This window comes from Liolophura sinensis, chromosome 6 (assembly GCF_032854445.1).
Source record: "Liolophura sinensis isolate JHLJ2023 chromosome 6, CUHK_Ljap_v2, whole genome shotgun sequence".
Taxonomy (NCBI): Eukaryota; Metazoa; Mollusca; class Polyplacophora; order Chitonida; family Chitonidae; genus Liolophura; species Liolophura sinensis.
This window is the reverse complement of record NC_088300.1, coordinates 31,067,936-31,082,612: the sequence shown is the minus strand read 5'-3', so window position 1 is coordinate 31,082,612 and position 14,677 is coordinate 31,067,936. Positions and strand designations below refer to the sequence as shown.

Below are 14,677 nucleotides of genomic sequence, written 5' to 3'. Positions count from 1 at the left end.
AATACATTGTTGGTCACATCCCGATAACCATACTAACTACCTTAACAAATATGCTTGCAAACATGTGCAAGGATACATGGGTATCAGTTTAGACAACTGACGTGCATTCTCGTAACGTGGGTAACTTGAGATTCACATTTCTGCATCCCGCCTTCCAGTTCGCTGTGGTATATGATTGGTGATTCAGGATGCGTTAAAAATATTAAACCTAGGCGAAGACCGAAAGAGGTTTTATTTACTGTCCACGGATTTCTCACATGGTGCCTCTGTTTTGATCATTTGTAAACTTAATGTAATTATATCCTACATTTAGAACAGATCTAACCAAAATGTTACAGGCAATGATCCTTTGATGATGATTTCCAATCTGCCCTTCGTATTTTTTTTTAGCATGAATTTTTATTTGTCCTTGGCTGTAAATCGCTGTCATGGCTGCGATGCTGGGGTCACAGTTTTGTGCTTTTCGATGTTGTTTTCGAAGTGTTGCCCACCACAGGCAACAAATAAGGAAACAGAAGGCAAGTAATAATAGTAATCGTATTTTCTGAAGTGGTCATTCTTTAGATTACGGGATCGATCGTCTAATATTCACTTGCTCAATGTTGCAAGGTTGACCTCTCTCGATACAACAACAACGCTATTTCGTTGAGTTAAAATCCTGTTGAAATTTTGTGTGGAAATTACCTCACTTTCTGACGACCTTGTCAGCATGTTGTGTGATACTACCATTGCATCCTAGTATGTGGACTAGGAACTATCCTCCAGACAGACAGTCTTGATCTGAAATCATGGCAAAGTTATACATTGTCATTTATGCATGCTTCTTGAAAATTTAAAACTTTTCATAAAATGCTTGTGAAATGTAAACATTCTGCACTGCAGATTTTCATGAACATGTTTAACAGTCATGTCGGGGAAAATTTGCCAAGGTATTTTAACACGAAATACTTATATTACATGTAATCTAGACTTGTCATCTGTGGTACAGGAAGTCATAGGTGATCAAATAACAAAAATAGTAGACCTTGTGAACAGCCAAGGTCAAGTAAACTTTGTCATGATGTGTTAAGTATAGATACCAACTCTGTGTTCTGTAATGACTCATTATACTAGTCTAGTGTTTGGTGATATACATTCCACATTGTAATTAGCTGTATTATAAGTTGAATGTCTAATGTAGAAATATATGTACTTTCCTGCATGGTGTGGTCACAGGACATGTGCTTAGGAAATAAAACAAAATGCAACAATTTATCTAGCAGGCCTGTGATGTACATTGTTTAAGGTGTGGTGGAAAGGTGTCATTTGATTCTCCTTGGTGTGAACTGTGGAACTTTACTACAACTATGTGCCTTTTATGAGTTGCAGCCAATCACAAAACCAGTCAGTTTTCTGGAAGATGGCTAGCCCTTGGAGAAGTTTTGCATATTCCAATCCAGCTATTGTTGGTTTGGCTTCAATGACAATCCTGGTGGTTTGTCAATTGCTTGGCTATCTGCATCATCATTCATATGTAACTCTCTTCCATTTGCATTAGAATACCTTGATACTTCCAGCACACTGTAGATATTTTTGGGGGCAATTTTATGTTCAGTACACTTTATGTTCTGGCTACGGAGCAGGTCATGGTATTACCGTGTAGTCGTTACCTTGCCTTTCAATCGCTGTGACAGATGAGGTGTGGTTTAAAACTGAACTGTGGACAGGAAATTTATAGATTCTAACATGACGATACATAGTTGACGATGCTCGTGTGTTGCAGTGTATTGTCTGATGTTCATTGAAGACCACCAGTGCGATCAGCATGTCTATATGTCACAAGGAGGAAAGTTTGTCCCTACCCTCGGTGGTTTACACGGGTTGCCTTTGTATACTTGAGAAATTCGAAAGTATGGCATTCAGCTAAGCTGTGCTAAGCTATGCTGTCATCGTGCCTGAGGCTCTAGATACATCTCAGCATTCTGTGGAAATGATTAGAATGGAGTAAGAAAAAAGTGTTGGAATGTATTAGTAATTAGTTTGGTTTATGGATTATATAAAAGATATCAGGTTTGTAATCATTTTGAGTTCTGACATTTATATATACTTCAATGTCCTTGTAAATATATTAGATGATGCCTGTGTGTTTTTTTTCTTTTTTCTTTCTTTTGTACAAGTTAAGCTCCATACATTAAAACATAAATCTGCTTTGTATCTAGGAAATCTTCCGGCATACAAAGGTTATTCTACGTACATTAATAGGTGCATTTATTATTTTAGAATTTGGGGCCTTTGGACCTCTGTGGTCAAGTGGGTTAGCACGCCAACATGGCGCAAAGACCCAGGAGCCTCTCACCAATGCGGTTGTTGTGAGTTCAAGTCCAGCTCTTGCTGGCTACCTCTCTGGCCATACGTGGGAAGGTCTGCAAGTAACCTGCGGATGGTTGTGGGTTTCCCTTGGCTCTTCCCTGTTTCCTCACACCATATTGCTGGCTGCTGTTGAATAAGTGAAATATTCTTGAGTGTGGCGTAAAACCCCAATCAGATAAATAAATAAATAAATATTTTAGAATTTATGGGGAAATGTCATTAAGACAAATGCTCTGATGCATGTTGTAGGAATTGTAATTTGCTGAGGGCTAATAAGAAAGCAATTAGTTCTGCTATTAAATGTATGTGTATCACTTTACACGTAATAAAAAGACTTCCTTTTGACTACATTTAAGAATCTTCAATGGTATTTTATGTCCAGTTTTATGTGCATGTTTGCAGCTGTCTTTATACCAACGCATTAATGCGAGTGACTATATCATCACATTAAATACACATTTGATATCAACCTTTTTCCCAATGGCATGTTTGCAAGGTGTTTTTTCAAGCATATTCTGGAGTTATTATTTTGTGTAGACTGATAAAATTATGCTTTTTGCAAAGCCGTGAAGTTTGTCAGTCCAACCAAGGTAGGTTTGTGTACAAAATCAAATGTGTATAAATTGCATTGAAAGTTGTTCTTTCATACACGAAAAGGTTGAGGAATTCAGATATGTTATTTCAAGCTATTGATATGTTGCATATATAACATATACATATAGATGTATGGTTAAGAACGTAAAGCAATTTTGAAAATGTAATGTGTAGATACACAAAATACAGATCTGCAAGTGGCAAAAAGTAGACCATATTATGACTGTTAAAGGAGAAGAGAAAACTGAAAGAAGATAATATGTTATTAGCACAAAGACAAAACCGCAGTATATTCATTGTCAATCAGTCATGATACTTCTGCCTTTTGGATTACATTTCTTTGATTTATGGACTGAAGTTCAACACTGTACTCAAGAATGGAGAACATTGATGTGTTTCACTGCCATATGATTACAGGAAAAAAAAGAAAAAACTAATCTATTGTTCCGGCCTTACGTGGGAAGGTCTGCCAGCAACCTGCGGATGGTCGTGGGTTTCTCCGGGCTCTGCCCGGTTTCCACCCACCATAATGCTGGCCGCCGTCATATAAGTGAAATATTCTTGAGTACGGCGTAAAACACCAATCAAAAAAAAAAAAAAAAAAAAAAAAATCTATTGTTCAATAAGTGTCCATGTATAAATTACAAGAATGTTTATTTCTTCACTAATAAATTGATGACAATCACATGTACTGCAATACATACTAGTATTCTCTAGTTCAGTCCCCTGATTATGTTTATGTGTGTGTGTTGTAGGAACTTTCTATTTAAATTTGCTTTCTCTTGCTGTGTTAAATACTTGTATAAGCCTAAGTACATTAGCAGCTAATACAAAAATGTGTACACGTAGATGTTTATCATTGTATTTGAATTGTTGAAAGTTTATACTTTCTCAGTTCTTTAGTTTCTCTCATACCGCTATCACATCCATTTGTCTTATAAACAGCTGTTCTTTTGATAGCATGTATGAGTATTTTTAAAACATCTTTTTAAATTTTCATTAAATAAGAATTCCCTGTCCTTTTGATGCATAATTCATGGCTAAAACTGTAAAAAAAATATGATACTTTAAAAAAAAAAAAAAAAAAAAATGGAGCAATCAGGAAAGAAGGTTTTTCCTGTGAGACTAATTGTTGTTGCTGCAGAGAGGAAATCTTCTAATTCCATTGAAGATTCATCTACTAATTGTATTTATGCAAATTCTGCCTGACCTGGTGCTAGGGAAAAAAATCTCACTGATGGCAGGCGATATGAGCAGAGAGTTAGGCTGGGAGAGAAGAGGGAAGGAAATGGAAGACTGCAGGCTGAATATGGATCATATTAGAGTAAGCTGAAGGAAATTGGCCGACATCAGTCAATAGCCTTTTGTCTTAATGATGGTGATTTCAGCAAGGTTGTGTTATCTCTGGGCGGAGAATTATTGTCTCTGAAGGCTAGCATAGATCTGAAGAGAGACAATCAACCCCCGTTTAAGTTGACTACGTTCCTCCTCACTTCTCCAGCAAAGGCGTTTTGATCTCCTCAATTCATGATGGCAACAGATTTATCCAGCTGTAATAACACATGTCAAGTTTTGATCGGCCAGCAAGACATCGGAATGATCAATAAAACGGAAAATCTTGGCCCCTAAGCCCATGCGCTACGACGCCTGCCTTAATCTATGCATATTTTGTATCAAAAGAGCGGTGTTTGGTGACCTTTGTGGAATGTAAAGGTCAGTGGCTACTTTCTTATTCATAACGCCAGACGTGCCGAGGATTATTGTTGCTGCCGTACTGTGATCTTGCCATTTTGTAAGAATACCATTAAAGACAAGTTGGTGACTTCGTATTTTCCCCCTGCTTAATCGCCCAACATTTGGCTGCTATTATAAATGCATAAATTTGACATTTTGAAGGACAACCCTAAGTAGAGGGGTTTCTGAAGACCTGCATACTTTCCATATCTTGTCCATATGTCAAGTGCACATGACGACTTGGCATTGTTGTTCACTGTGGAATGCCTGCGGTTTGAGGTGGACCACAACTGCTTCCCTGGTGCATTGTGCAAGATCTCTCATGTCTGGAACCACATTTTGTCAGCTGACAGCAAAGTGACCTAAACACTCATGAGGACCGCTGATTATTCACAGCTCACCCATACATGTATCATGTTATTCCACCATTCCATTTGATCATTATGTTTCTAGTACCATTATTAAAATATTAAAACATTTCACATGATGAATGCATGCAGATTTGGACAGCCTTTTCTGAACTGACTTTAGATGCAAAAATCAGGCAGACTGCATTCCACAATATGCTACATTGTATCAGCAACTTTTTTTTTTTCCAGTTTTTCTGTTACTAAAATGTTCTTCAGGAAAGAATGATTAATTGCATGAATCAATACATGGCATTTGGTGTGGAGACATTTGTTCCTGTTGGGTGGATGCCATGATGAAATCTCTCCTTCCCTGAGCCACGTCAGGAGATTGCTAAGAGATTAACAAAGTATGTTACCTAACTGTGAATCGTACTTAAGGGACCTTCATTTTCTTACAAATTTTTGCTTCCACTAGTTCTACACCATATATGATTATGGTGGTCTCCTTGGGTCATTTAGCCTAAACATACATGTAAGTGAGCCAGAGTAAATTATATTACATATAGCATAACAATAGTATACATATATGAACATGTGCTTCCCATGTGTATGTTAAATTCCTAGACAACTTAGCTGTTAAATTAGCTTTTAAATTGAATTATGAACATTACATGAAGTTAAACAAAATCAGAGATATGTTTTAAGATTTATCTTGAAAATGTGTATTAATAAGAGAGGTGGAAAGAAAGCCAACCATCATTTAGAAAAGCATTTAAGACTTGATAACTTTTCAAAATATTCACCTTCATACATGTATGAAAAGTTGCAGACTTGTTCTGACCTATTTAAGTCTATGAAAGTGGTGTGAATTATCCATTGATCCGTTATTGGGGGACAAGAAGAAAAAATTAACCTCCAAAGTACATCACATTGTGCGAGAACTGTTCGCAGCATTAAGAACTGGCTGTTGAAACAGTGGTTTGGCCATTGACTGTGTTTGTGGATTCAGCTGGTAATTAAGTCGGTGCTAGTGTTCAAAACAGACCAGTGGAGTAGTTTCAGACACATTAGGTCAACATGTGGTTTTATTGTGTGATTTGCTAGAGCACACGTTGAAGTGTTGATCGTGGCCGTGTTAGACATGCGATACTGCGAGAAAGCTGTTGTTATCGAATATCCAGCCAAAAGGCTACCTATTTTTAATATTGGCAAAGGAAGAAAGCTGATATTTTGTGGACAGTTTTTATTTGTCAAAGTTTATCGTTCATTGTGTCTGCATTATGAAGAGGAGAAATCAATATTTGAAAAGATTAATAACTTCCCAGACCTTTTGTTGGTATGGATTTAATTCTGATACGCTCCGAAGCCACCCCACCTCAACCTGAAATTTATATTCCAGGATTTTGTGATAATCTCCGAAGCAGTACGTGGCGCATCTTGTCACCTGCTCTAAATACATACACTGACTTCTGCTTCTAGTCTTATTGAATTAATAAACAGCCTTAATATTGCTGGAACTTGACTGCTTAACTTTGCGCAGGGAACTATGGATCCAATAAAAAAAATCCAATATGCTTCATGTGCACACCTCCTCTTGTTTGTCATTCCGAATTTCATTTGTTGAAATGGTTGACACTTCTATCTGCAAATTATACATCTGCTTGGTCTATGTTTGTAGAAAAATGTGCTCTCAAGGTTACAGAGCTGCATTTTGATTTACTGTACTGTTTTATTTTTGATATGTTTAGTAAAAATCTTCCTGTTATACATTATACATTTGAAACTCATTCCTTTGCATTCCTGAATATGATATAAGTACTTATAAAGGATTTTTTTTTTCTTTTTTTTTTTCACGTGTGTTTTCCTTTAATTTGTGTCAGATGTTGAATTTTGCTTTTGTTCTTTTTATTTCAGATTGAATTAATTTTAACAAGAAAGTTGCATTTGTCAAAGGGTGAGTATTTTCTGTAAATAATATTTGTCGTCATATGAGATTACTCAATGAGATTATTAAAGATGTAATTAAACTTGACATTGAGTTTGCATGGAGGAAAAGTTAGAAATTAGAAATGCGTTTAATTTAGAAATATGTTGTGAGGTTTAAATTGTACTATTTGTACTGTCCTTGTCAAATCTATACATGGAAAAAGCTGTTCTATTGAATTGATCGCCACTTTGTTAGTCAAACTGTTTAACAGGTTTCAGCTCATGTCAACTAGCAGTTGACAAGACAAGTTGTCTGTTAAAATCGTTCAAAGTGCTTGTTGGCTTTTCTTAAATGTTGTTTTAATGTCCCCAGATTTTTTGAGTACATATGTTGGGTTTACTCCAACACTCATTAATTGAACTGCAATCATACATGTGAAATATTCTTCCATGGGAGTACCAAGTCTACTGAATCTCAGTACATGTATATGGTGATATTGTTTAAGTTGAAAGTCCCTAGAAAACTAACCCCACCAATTCCTTTACACCATATCTGTTTGCATCTTCACTTTCATACTTTTCTGTGCGTATTCAATGATAAATAACCTGCATCTACATTTTCACCTTTAGCATTTTTGAAGTGGCGCATTTTAATAGACTGTGAAAAAAGCTGTCCATGAAGTTTGATTAATTTCTTATCAGAAAAAATTAAATGTTGGCATAAAAAGGTTGTTTAAAGGCCTTTATGTGTTTCTGAAAGTGCATTTTTACGTACCAAATTTCAGGTGAAATATTGCAATTCATATTACGGCACTTGTATAATGTGGAACAAATCATATTGGAAGTTTTGAAGTTGGCCTGTATAAATGAATAGAATGAAAAATAAAACTGAAAGTCCACCTTTTTATTTCGTTCGATCTCCATGTTTTCACAATTTTCCTGCTTTTCCAGGCTTTCTGATCATATAAATCTGTCTTCATCAGGAAAATTTTCCACAAATTAGATGGTTTACAAGTTTTTATTTTTATACCCTCCTTTGACATTGAAAATAGATTGCATTTGATCACATCAGAAGCCATTTTCACTCATGGCTAGCCAGGGACCCAAAAGGAATATACGTGTACTTACATGCCCAATGTACAGTGTACATGCAGATGTGCATTTCTCTGCATATAGAAATGTGGCAGCAGTTATTGTTTAGTTTGTGTCCACACCATATGTTCATTCTGAGATTTTCAGTTTTTGTGTTTTGAAAGATAAATACAGGTTTTATATGAAGAAAGAAAACAGCATGGTTGACCAGGATTTTGCAGTTTTCTCATACGGTCTGCTTTGTCAAGCTGTTGCTTCGGAAGACAATTCATTCGGAACAATAGTTTGACATATTCATCTTTTTTCAGCCATGAAAAAAAAAAAAGATTGAAAAGGAGTTAACAAGCCTATGCCAAGGAAGACCTAATGACATTTGACAGCTTTGTACATTATAAGCATCTATAACGTTAGGCTAGCCCACACTACATCTGTTGGACCATTGTGCTTTTGTTATCGCAGCTTGGAGCTTCTCAACATCTCTTAGCCCCAAAAGCTATTTAGTCCTGTTGAATATCATGACCTCAGAATGAGAAGCACACACTTCGTGTTAATAAAAATGATCTGGTGTTTAGGCTATTGACATGTTCTGTTTGCGTGGTATGGAAAAGATGGAAACCAGTCATGGTTATGCACTCACGATACAGGTACATGTCAAAGAACCCTGCATCTTTCTTCCAGTTCTGTTTGTATTACTATCAGCTCCTTTTTATAAACAGAAGTGTGTATGGAAAATGCATAATTCATGACCGATGAAGCATAACAGTGTGTGTCCATAGCAATAAGGGGTGAAACCTAGGGTCAGATTTAATGGTCATATAATTGCGTAGTCTGATTTTGAAATTGTGAGCAGATTCACACATTTATTTATTTGACTGGTGTTTTACGCCATACTCAAGAATATTTCAGTGGTTCGAATATGGTCAGAATAGGCCATATTTACCAGGTTAAAAAAATTCTTAAAAAGTAAGTCAAACTATTGTTGTGGACATTGTTTATGGTATTTCATACGAGATGTTTCAAGGTAGAGTGTTCTTAGCTTTTCATGGGTTACATGTGTGTATTAACTCTACTATTATGCATGTACAAATTTCCACATAATAACAATTTGGATGTTGTTTGGAAGCTGTATTTAGCCCTGTGCCTTGCTTTTGGCTACCTCAGTTTTGATTTACACCTGTACATATCTGTATAAAGTGTGCTATTATTAACACTGAATATCCCCACTTTTTCCTTCTTCATTGCAGAGAATTATGCCACTTATAGTCAATTTAGAGCCATTCAGAGATTGGGAGCGCCTCACTTGTAAGTGTGTCAATAGCTTTTCTCTTTTGTTCGAGTGTAAGATGTTGCCAAGCTCAGATGAATTTCTTAATAATACAAAGTAAACTACAGGTGTCCATCTGTCTGTATAGTTACAGATTTGAATAAAAAGCCTCTTACAGTAAGATTTTTTTGTGTTTTTATTTCTTGGTAATGCTTACCCATATCTGCTCATTACATGTCCCATCTCACACTGAACTGGAATATCTAGAGTCCCTTACTCCCTTCAGACTTGCCAGTATAAGTTGACAAAGCTTTGGTACACAGTCATGCGTTTTCCACCACAGACCACTTGTCCTCCACCACCGACCACTTGTCCTCCACCACAAACTACTTGTCCTCCACCATAGACCACTTTTCTTCCGCCAGTGCGGCGTGTGAGTCACACATACAGGAAAGTTTGTCAGTAACATAAAAATGATGAGGGATTTCCCTCTGGCAGTTATTTATTTATTTATTTGATTGGTGTTTTACGCCATACTCTAAAATATTTCACTTATACGACGGTCAGCATTATGGCGGGAGAGCCCAAGGGAAACCCACAACCATCTGCAGGTTGCTGACAGAGCCTCGGGCATTGAGATTTCTTCCATCCATCAAATTGAAAAGAATTCAAAAATTTTTGATAATCAACTACAATCATCTACATAAATAAACTCATTTTGTTAGTTGACTTTGCAACCCCACCTATGCTGTTTTAATCATTATAATTCTGATTTCATGGTGCATAAGTTTCATTCCACATTTACCTTGTAACGTGAAAATTTGAATGAATTCATGCCCGTGATGCCATTCTTCATTTGTAGACGACAAGGTGCTTGTAGTGTCACACAGTCCTGCACAAGAACCACAAATCCTCGTTGGTTTCACGTCTCGGCTGTATTCTGTAAGTACACGATGCTGTAATTTCATGGTTATTCATTTAGTTGCCATCTTGGATATTAGAGAATAATGATGTACATTTCTTTACACTGTAAAAGTCAACACAGTTTATGAGCCATCATCTTGAAACTTTTTGGATAATATTGGAATTTAAGAAATAATGACATATAGTTTGCAGGTTAGAGTTAAGATTGACCGTTGTACCTTGCACTTAAAATCTTGGATTTTTGCCTCTTGTGTCTAATTACTGTGACAAAATTGCACAAGGTGGGAAAGCCCAATAATCACAGTCTATGAAATATGTACATGTATGCTTGGGGGTTTTACCTTGAAAGTAAAAATTTTTCTTATGACGACGAATCTATTTTTTTGTTATAAATTGCATTGTGTCCATTATAATCATGTAGTCTTATTGTACCAGAGATACATGTAGATGTAGTTTGCACAAAGTACATAAGTTGCTAAATTGGGCTGAAAATGATGTTGAAACTGCTTAGTACATAGTTTTTCCCAACATAGTATTCAGTATGTATTTAAATAACATTTTTATGTAAAATTCTTCAAAAACACCAAAGATTGTCAGGTAAAATCAGGTGATTGTCATTACATCAGAAAAAAAACAGAGGACGAAAAACTACATAAATGACCAGTAGTGTTTCTGGCGTTTCTTGCATCTCATTTTCGCCAATGCGTTCGCTGTGAGTTTAAGTCCAGCTCACACTGGCTTCCTCTCCGGCCATACATGGGAAGGTCTGTCAGCAACCTGCGGATGGTCGTGGGTTTCCCCTGGGCTATGCCCGGTTTCCACCCACCACAATGCTGGCCGTCGTCATATAAATGAAATATTCTTGAGTACGTCGTAAAACACCAATCAAATAAATAAGTAAATAAATATCTTGTTTTCAACTTTCGTGTGTGGGTTTGAAAGTGAAAATCATAAGACAGAAGTTATTCTTTTTGCACTTGCACCCACTCAGATTTATATGAATTTTGAGTAGTCTGTAGACATATGTTTTATCAGCTGATAATTCTGTGTAAAGACTACATGTATATCTTACACCAGAGCTGACTCACAGCCCCCTTATGTACAGTTAGTATATCAATAAGTCTGTCGTCAAGAAGCCGAGTCTTTACGTATACTCATCTGCTGCCTTGCGTGGGAATGCTTGTGAACAAGGTTACCCCATTGCATAAATTATGACTCAAAACAGGGCTGTATAAATGTTGTCCGTGTGCGAGGCTGTATAACCAGATGTCTACAGGGCCCACGGAGATGTCTTACTGTTGTTAGTTTTATGTCAGTCACTTTGCTCCCACCGTGGAGATGTAGCAGATATTCCTAATATTAAAGAAAATTCCATACACAAGTGATTTTCACCAGTAACCTCTGCATGGCTCACAACAGACCTTATAAATCCACTGCTCCATACTTTACGAAGCTATTGAAATTCTTCAATTATTGGTTTGAAAACTGCTTTTTCCTATATATATTTTGAAGTGTCTTTTTTTTTGTGTGTGTCTTTTTTTTTGGACTTTTTTAGTGAGGTTTTCACATGCCTTTTAAGCATGTGCTTGGGATTGGGCTGTGGTATAGTGATTAGAGTCCACTTACCTTTTAAATGCTAGGACATACAAGGTCAATTTCTGTCTCTGCTTGTAGGACCTTGGTGACAGTAAGTGGTCAGTGATGCGCTCGTGTGGCCATTTGAGCAGTCTTATGCTTGTTGAAGACCACTTGTCTTCCACTAGGCTGGTGTGCACATCTGTATGTCAGATGTGGGAAAGTTTGCCATTAACTTCCCAAAGTTTAATGGTTTATGCCCAGAACTTTGGTTTCCTCCACCCACAGAGCTCAGTGTGGTATTAGGCAACAATCAAATAAACAGATAAAGTTTGTGATCCTTTTGTTATTTGCTGCATTTGTTTGACAGTTTTACATTGCATTACTGAAGTTTTTAATTTAGGCATTTCTTGCCTAAATCAAAAACAATGAAACAATGAAATCAATGAAAATTAAAATCTTCAACGCAGTGCGTTTAACCATAACAATTTCCCTCCAGATTTCATGATCAATTTAAAAAATAAAATAAAAAATAAATAGGCAAAGAGTTTCAAGGACATGAAAGAGGGGTGTATTGATAAGGATTTTTTTATATGTACCTACATGTGGCTTTGTAAAGGATTTTACCTTGTTTGGAGTAAGCTTTATGCGTGTACACTATACATTATGCATATCTCCACATTATTTTTATACCCCATTGCATTTGGAAGTGGGGCATGGTGATACCCATCTGTCCGTGTGTGAGTTTGGCTGTGTGTTCCTCTTTGATGTTGTGAGCATGATATTTCAAAAATTAATGCAGTACACGCAAGACTACCTTAAATGACATAAAATTTGGCGCACAAAAATGCATTTTTTTGAGGCAAATAAATGTCACAAAATATTTTTGGTGCTGAAACTGACAATTTTCCTGTGGAATATCTTCCCATGTTTCAAATAAACCTCAAAACACCCTTATAAAATCAGATGAACTCTCAGAATCAGGAAAATTGAGCAAGTTTGTCACGGAGGAAGTTTATGGTTATTTATGGTAATTTGGTACACACTCTCTTACAGCGTCATGATCTGATTAACTGAAGATCATTTTATTTTTTTTCTCCGGTTCCCTGCTTCTTCATCCCGTTTTGCCAGTGGTTGACTCTGGGTGTTCTAGCTTCACCCATAAACCCAACCTCTGTTGTATAAGTGAAAAATTTTTCAGTGTGTGGCATTAAACACCAATCAGGAAAATTGCTCAGATGGCTGAGGTGTGAAAAGGAGCAGTGTAACTGTTAACATATATGCTAGACTGATTCCTGTGAACTTTTACAGATGATGATTTCAAGGATGTGATGACACCAGCTTTTCCCGAATCGGTATCTGAAGGGGATGTCAGGTGGGAGAAAGGTCAGTTTTAGTTTTCCTGCATGGATTTAATCTGAAAGGGAAAATAATTGTGAGAAATTTTCCGAGACACACATATAGATGCAGAAGAACTAAACAGCTTTAATATATGAAATTCTTTTGCTTTTTTCTTTTGTAAGCTAGCTTGTAAGTTGTGATGCTGTTGGTCTTACTGATCGAATTATGAATAGAAATTGTGGAGATTTCTGCGAGTCGGTGATGTTTGAGAGAAGCAGTAGAGATGGATTTGAAAGTCTGTGTCTGAAATGTGTCGCATGTAACAGCTTGCCATCTTTAATACACCTGCATAGGTAGTTAATGTAACACAGTTAACCTGCATTAAGTCATAAGGTCACAAGAAAAAAAAAAAACAAAACAAAAAAAAACAACACAAATTGAAGAAAATATGGCAACAAAAAAAGTGGATGTATAATTTTCTTTTCCTTTGATGCATTCTTTTGTTTGATGTGAATGATTAGTTTCAAAGATGTGAACACAATTTGTGACAACAGCCCATCTGTGGGTGATTTATTTCAAGAGTGTGCACAAGTGATAGAAGAGCTGGAATCGTGCTTCTCTCTTTGATAGCAAACTCTCTTGAAAGAAGGACGAAATGTACTTAAATTGATCCTGAGTTTTCCCAACTGTTGCGGAGTCCAGGGCCCCGGCTTCATGCACCTGTTGTTTTACCTTCACTCGCCGACAATATTGAATTCTCTTTTAATCTCCCTTCTTGGATATTGAACAAGACACGAGTGTTTATCGCAGATCTGGGGGGACAATTGCTGAGGTATTTGCCGATATCCCTCTGATTTCAGTTATTGTGCTCTCATCTCCCTGAACGAAGGGACAGCACAATGGGCCGCTATCGGATTTTACATCTTTAACTTTTTTTTGGCTGGGGACAAACACAGACAGAGTTCTAATTGGTAACAGAGTAATATGTCTTTGTTGAAGCCGTAGAAATGGCCTCATCTTGATACACCCCGTAGTGTATTGTCGATTTGCCAGTTCCTTTTGTCACGAATGGCTTTTTATTTCTCTCTGCACAGCTGTGGGCGACTTTGTTGCTGAAGATGAAGTTGTGGCTGAAATTGAAACTGATAAGGTAAGAAAACCGAGGGCGACAGCTCGTTGAAAACACAATCAATAACACTTGGTATTTAGATAGCTTTTGGGTAAAATACACTGGATTTGTATCTCATCAGGAAAGGTGAGCTGATTTTTGTGGGTTTCTGTGCGCAGCGTCAGGGATTGTAACGCTTTGCTGACTGTATTGTCTGCCACACTGGCCCTCCCTTAGGCAAGCCAAACCTGCACACTTACTCTTAGCCTTTGATGCTGTAAATGGCAAAGGTACATGTTTACACAAAGTTAAAAGTCTGTCTGATCACTTGATTTTCTAGACATCTGTGTATATCTAAAAGGACAAGTAGACGAGCTAATTTTAGTGTTAAGGAGAAATCAGGATTTGGAGATTTTGAAT

The 14,677-nt window shown here is 36.8% G+C and overlaps 1 protein-coding gene across 1 annotated transcript in view; it reads left to right on the top strand.

The window, feature by feature from the left end:
* The first annotated feature begins 423 nt into the window (after positions 1 to 423).
* Positions 424 to 14,677, top strand: part of LOC135467826 (dihydrolipoyllysine-residue succinyltransferase component of 2-oxoglutarate dehydrogenase complex, mitochondrial-like) — a 35,307-nt gene continuing 21,053 nt past the window's right edge. Inside the window, exons 1-6 of the mRNA XM_064745705.1 lie at positions 424 to 518; positions 6,942 to 6,981; positions 9,290 to 9,347; positions 10,172 to 10,251; positions 13,120 to 13,194; positions 14,244 to 14,299. Coding sequence (XP_064601775.1) covers positions 429 to 518; positions 6,942 to 6,981; positions 9,290 to 9,347; positions 10,172 to 10,251; positions 13,120 to 13,194; positions 14,244 to 14,299 — 399 coding nt within the window. The 5' untranslated portion in view covers positions 424 to 428. The remainder of the gene's footprint in view (positions 519 to 6,941; positions 6,982 to 9,289; positions 9,348 to 10,171; positions 10,252 to 13,119; positions 13,195 to 14,243; positions 14,300 to 14,677) is intronic.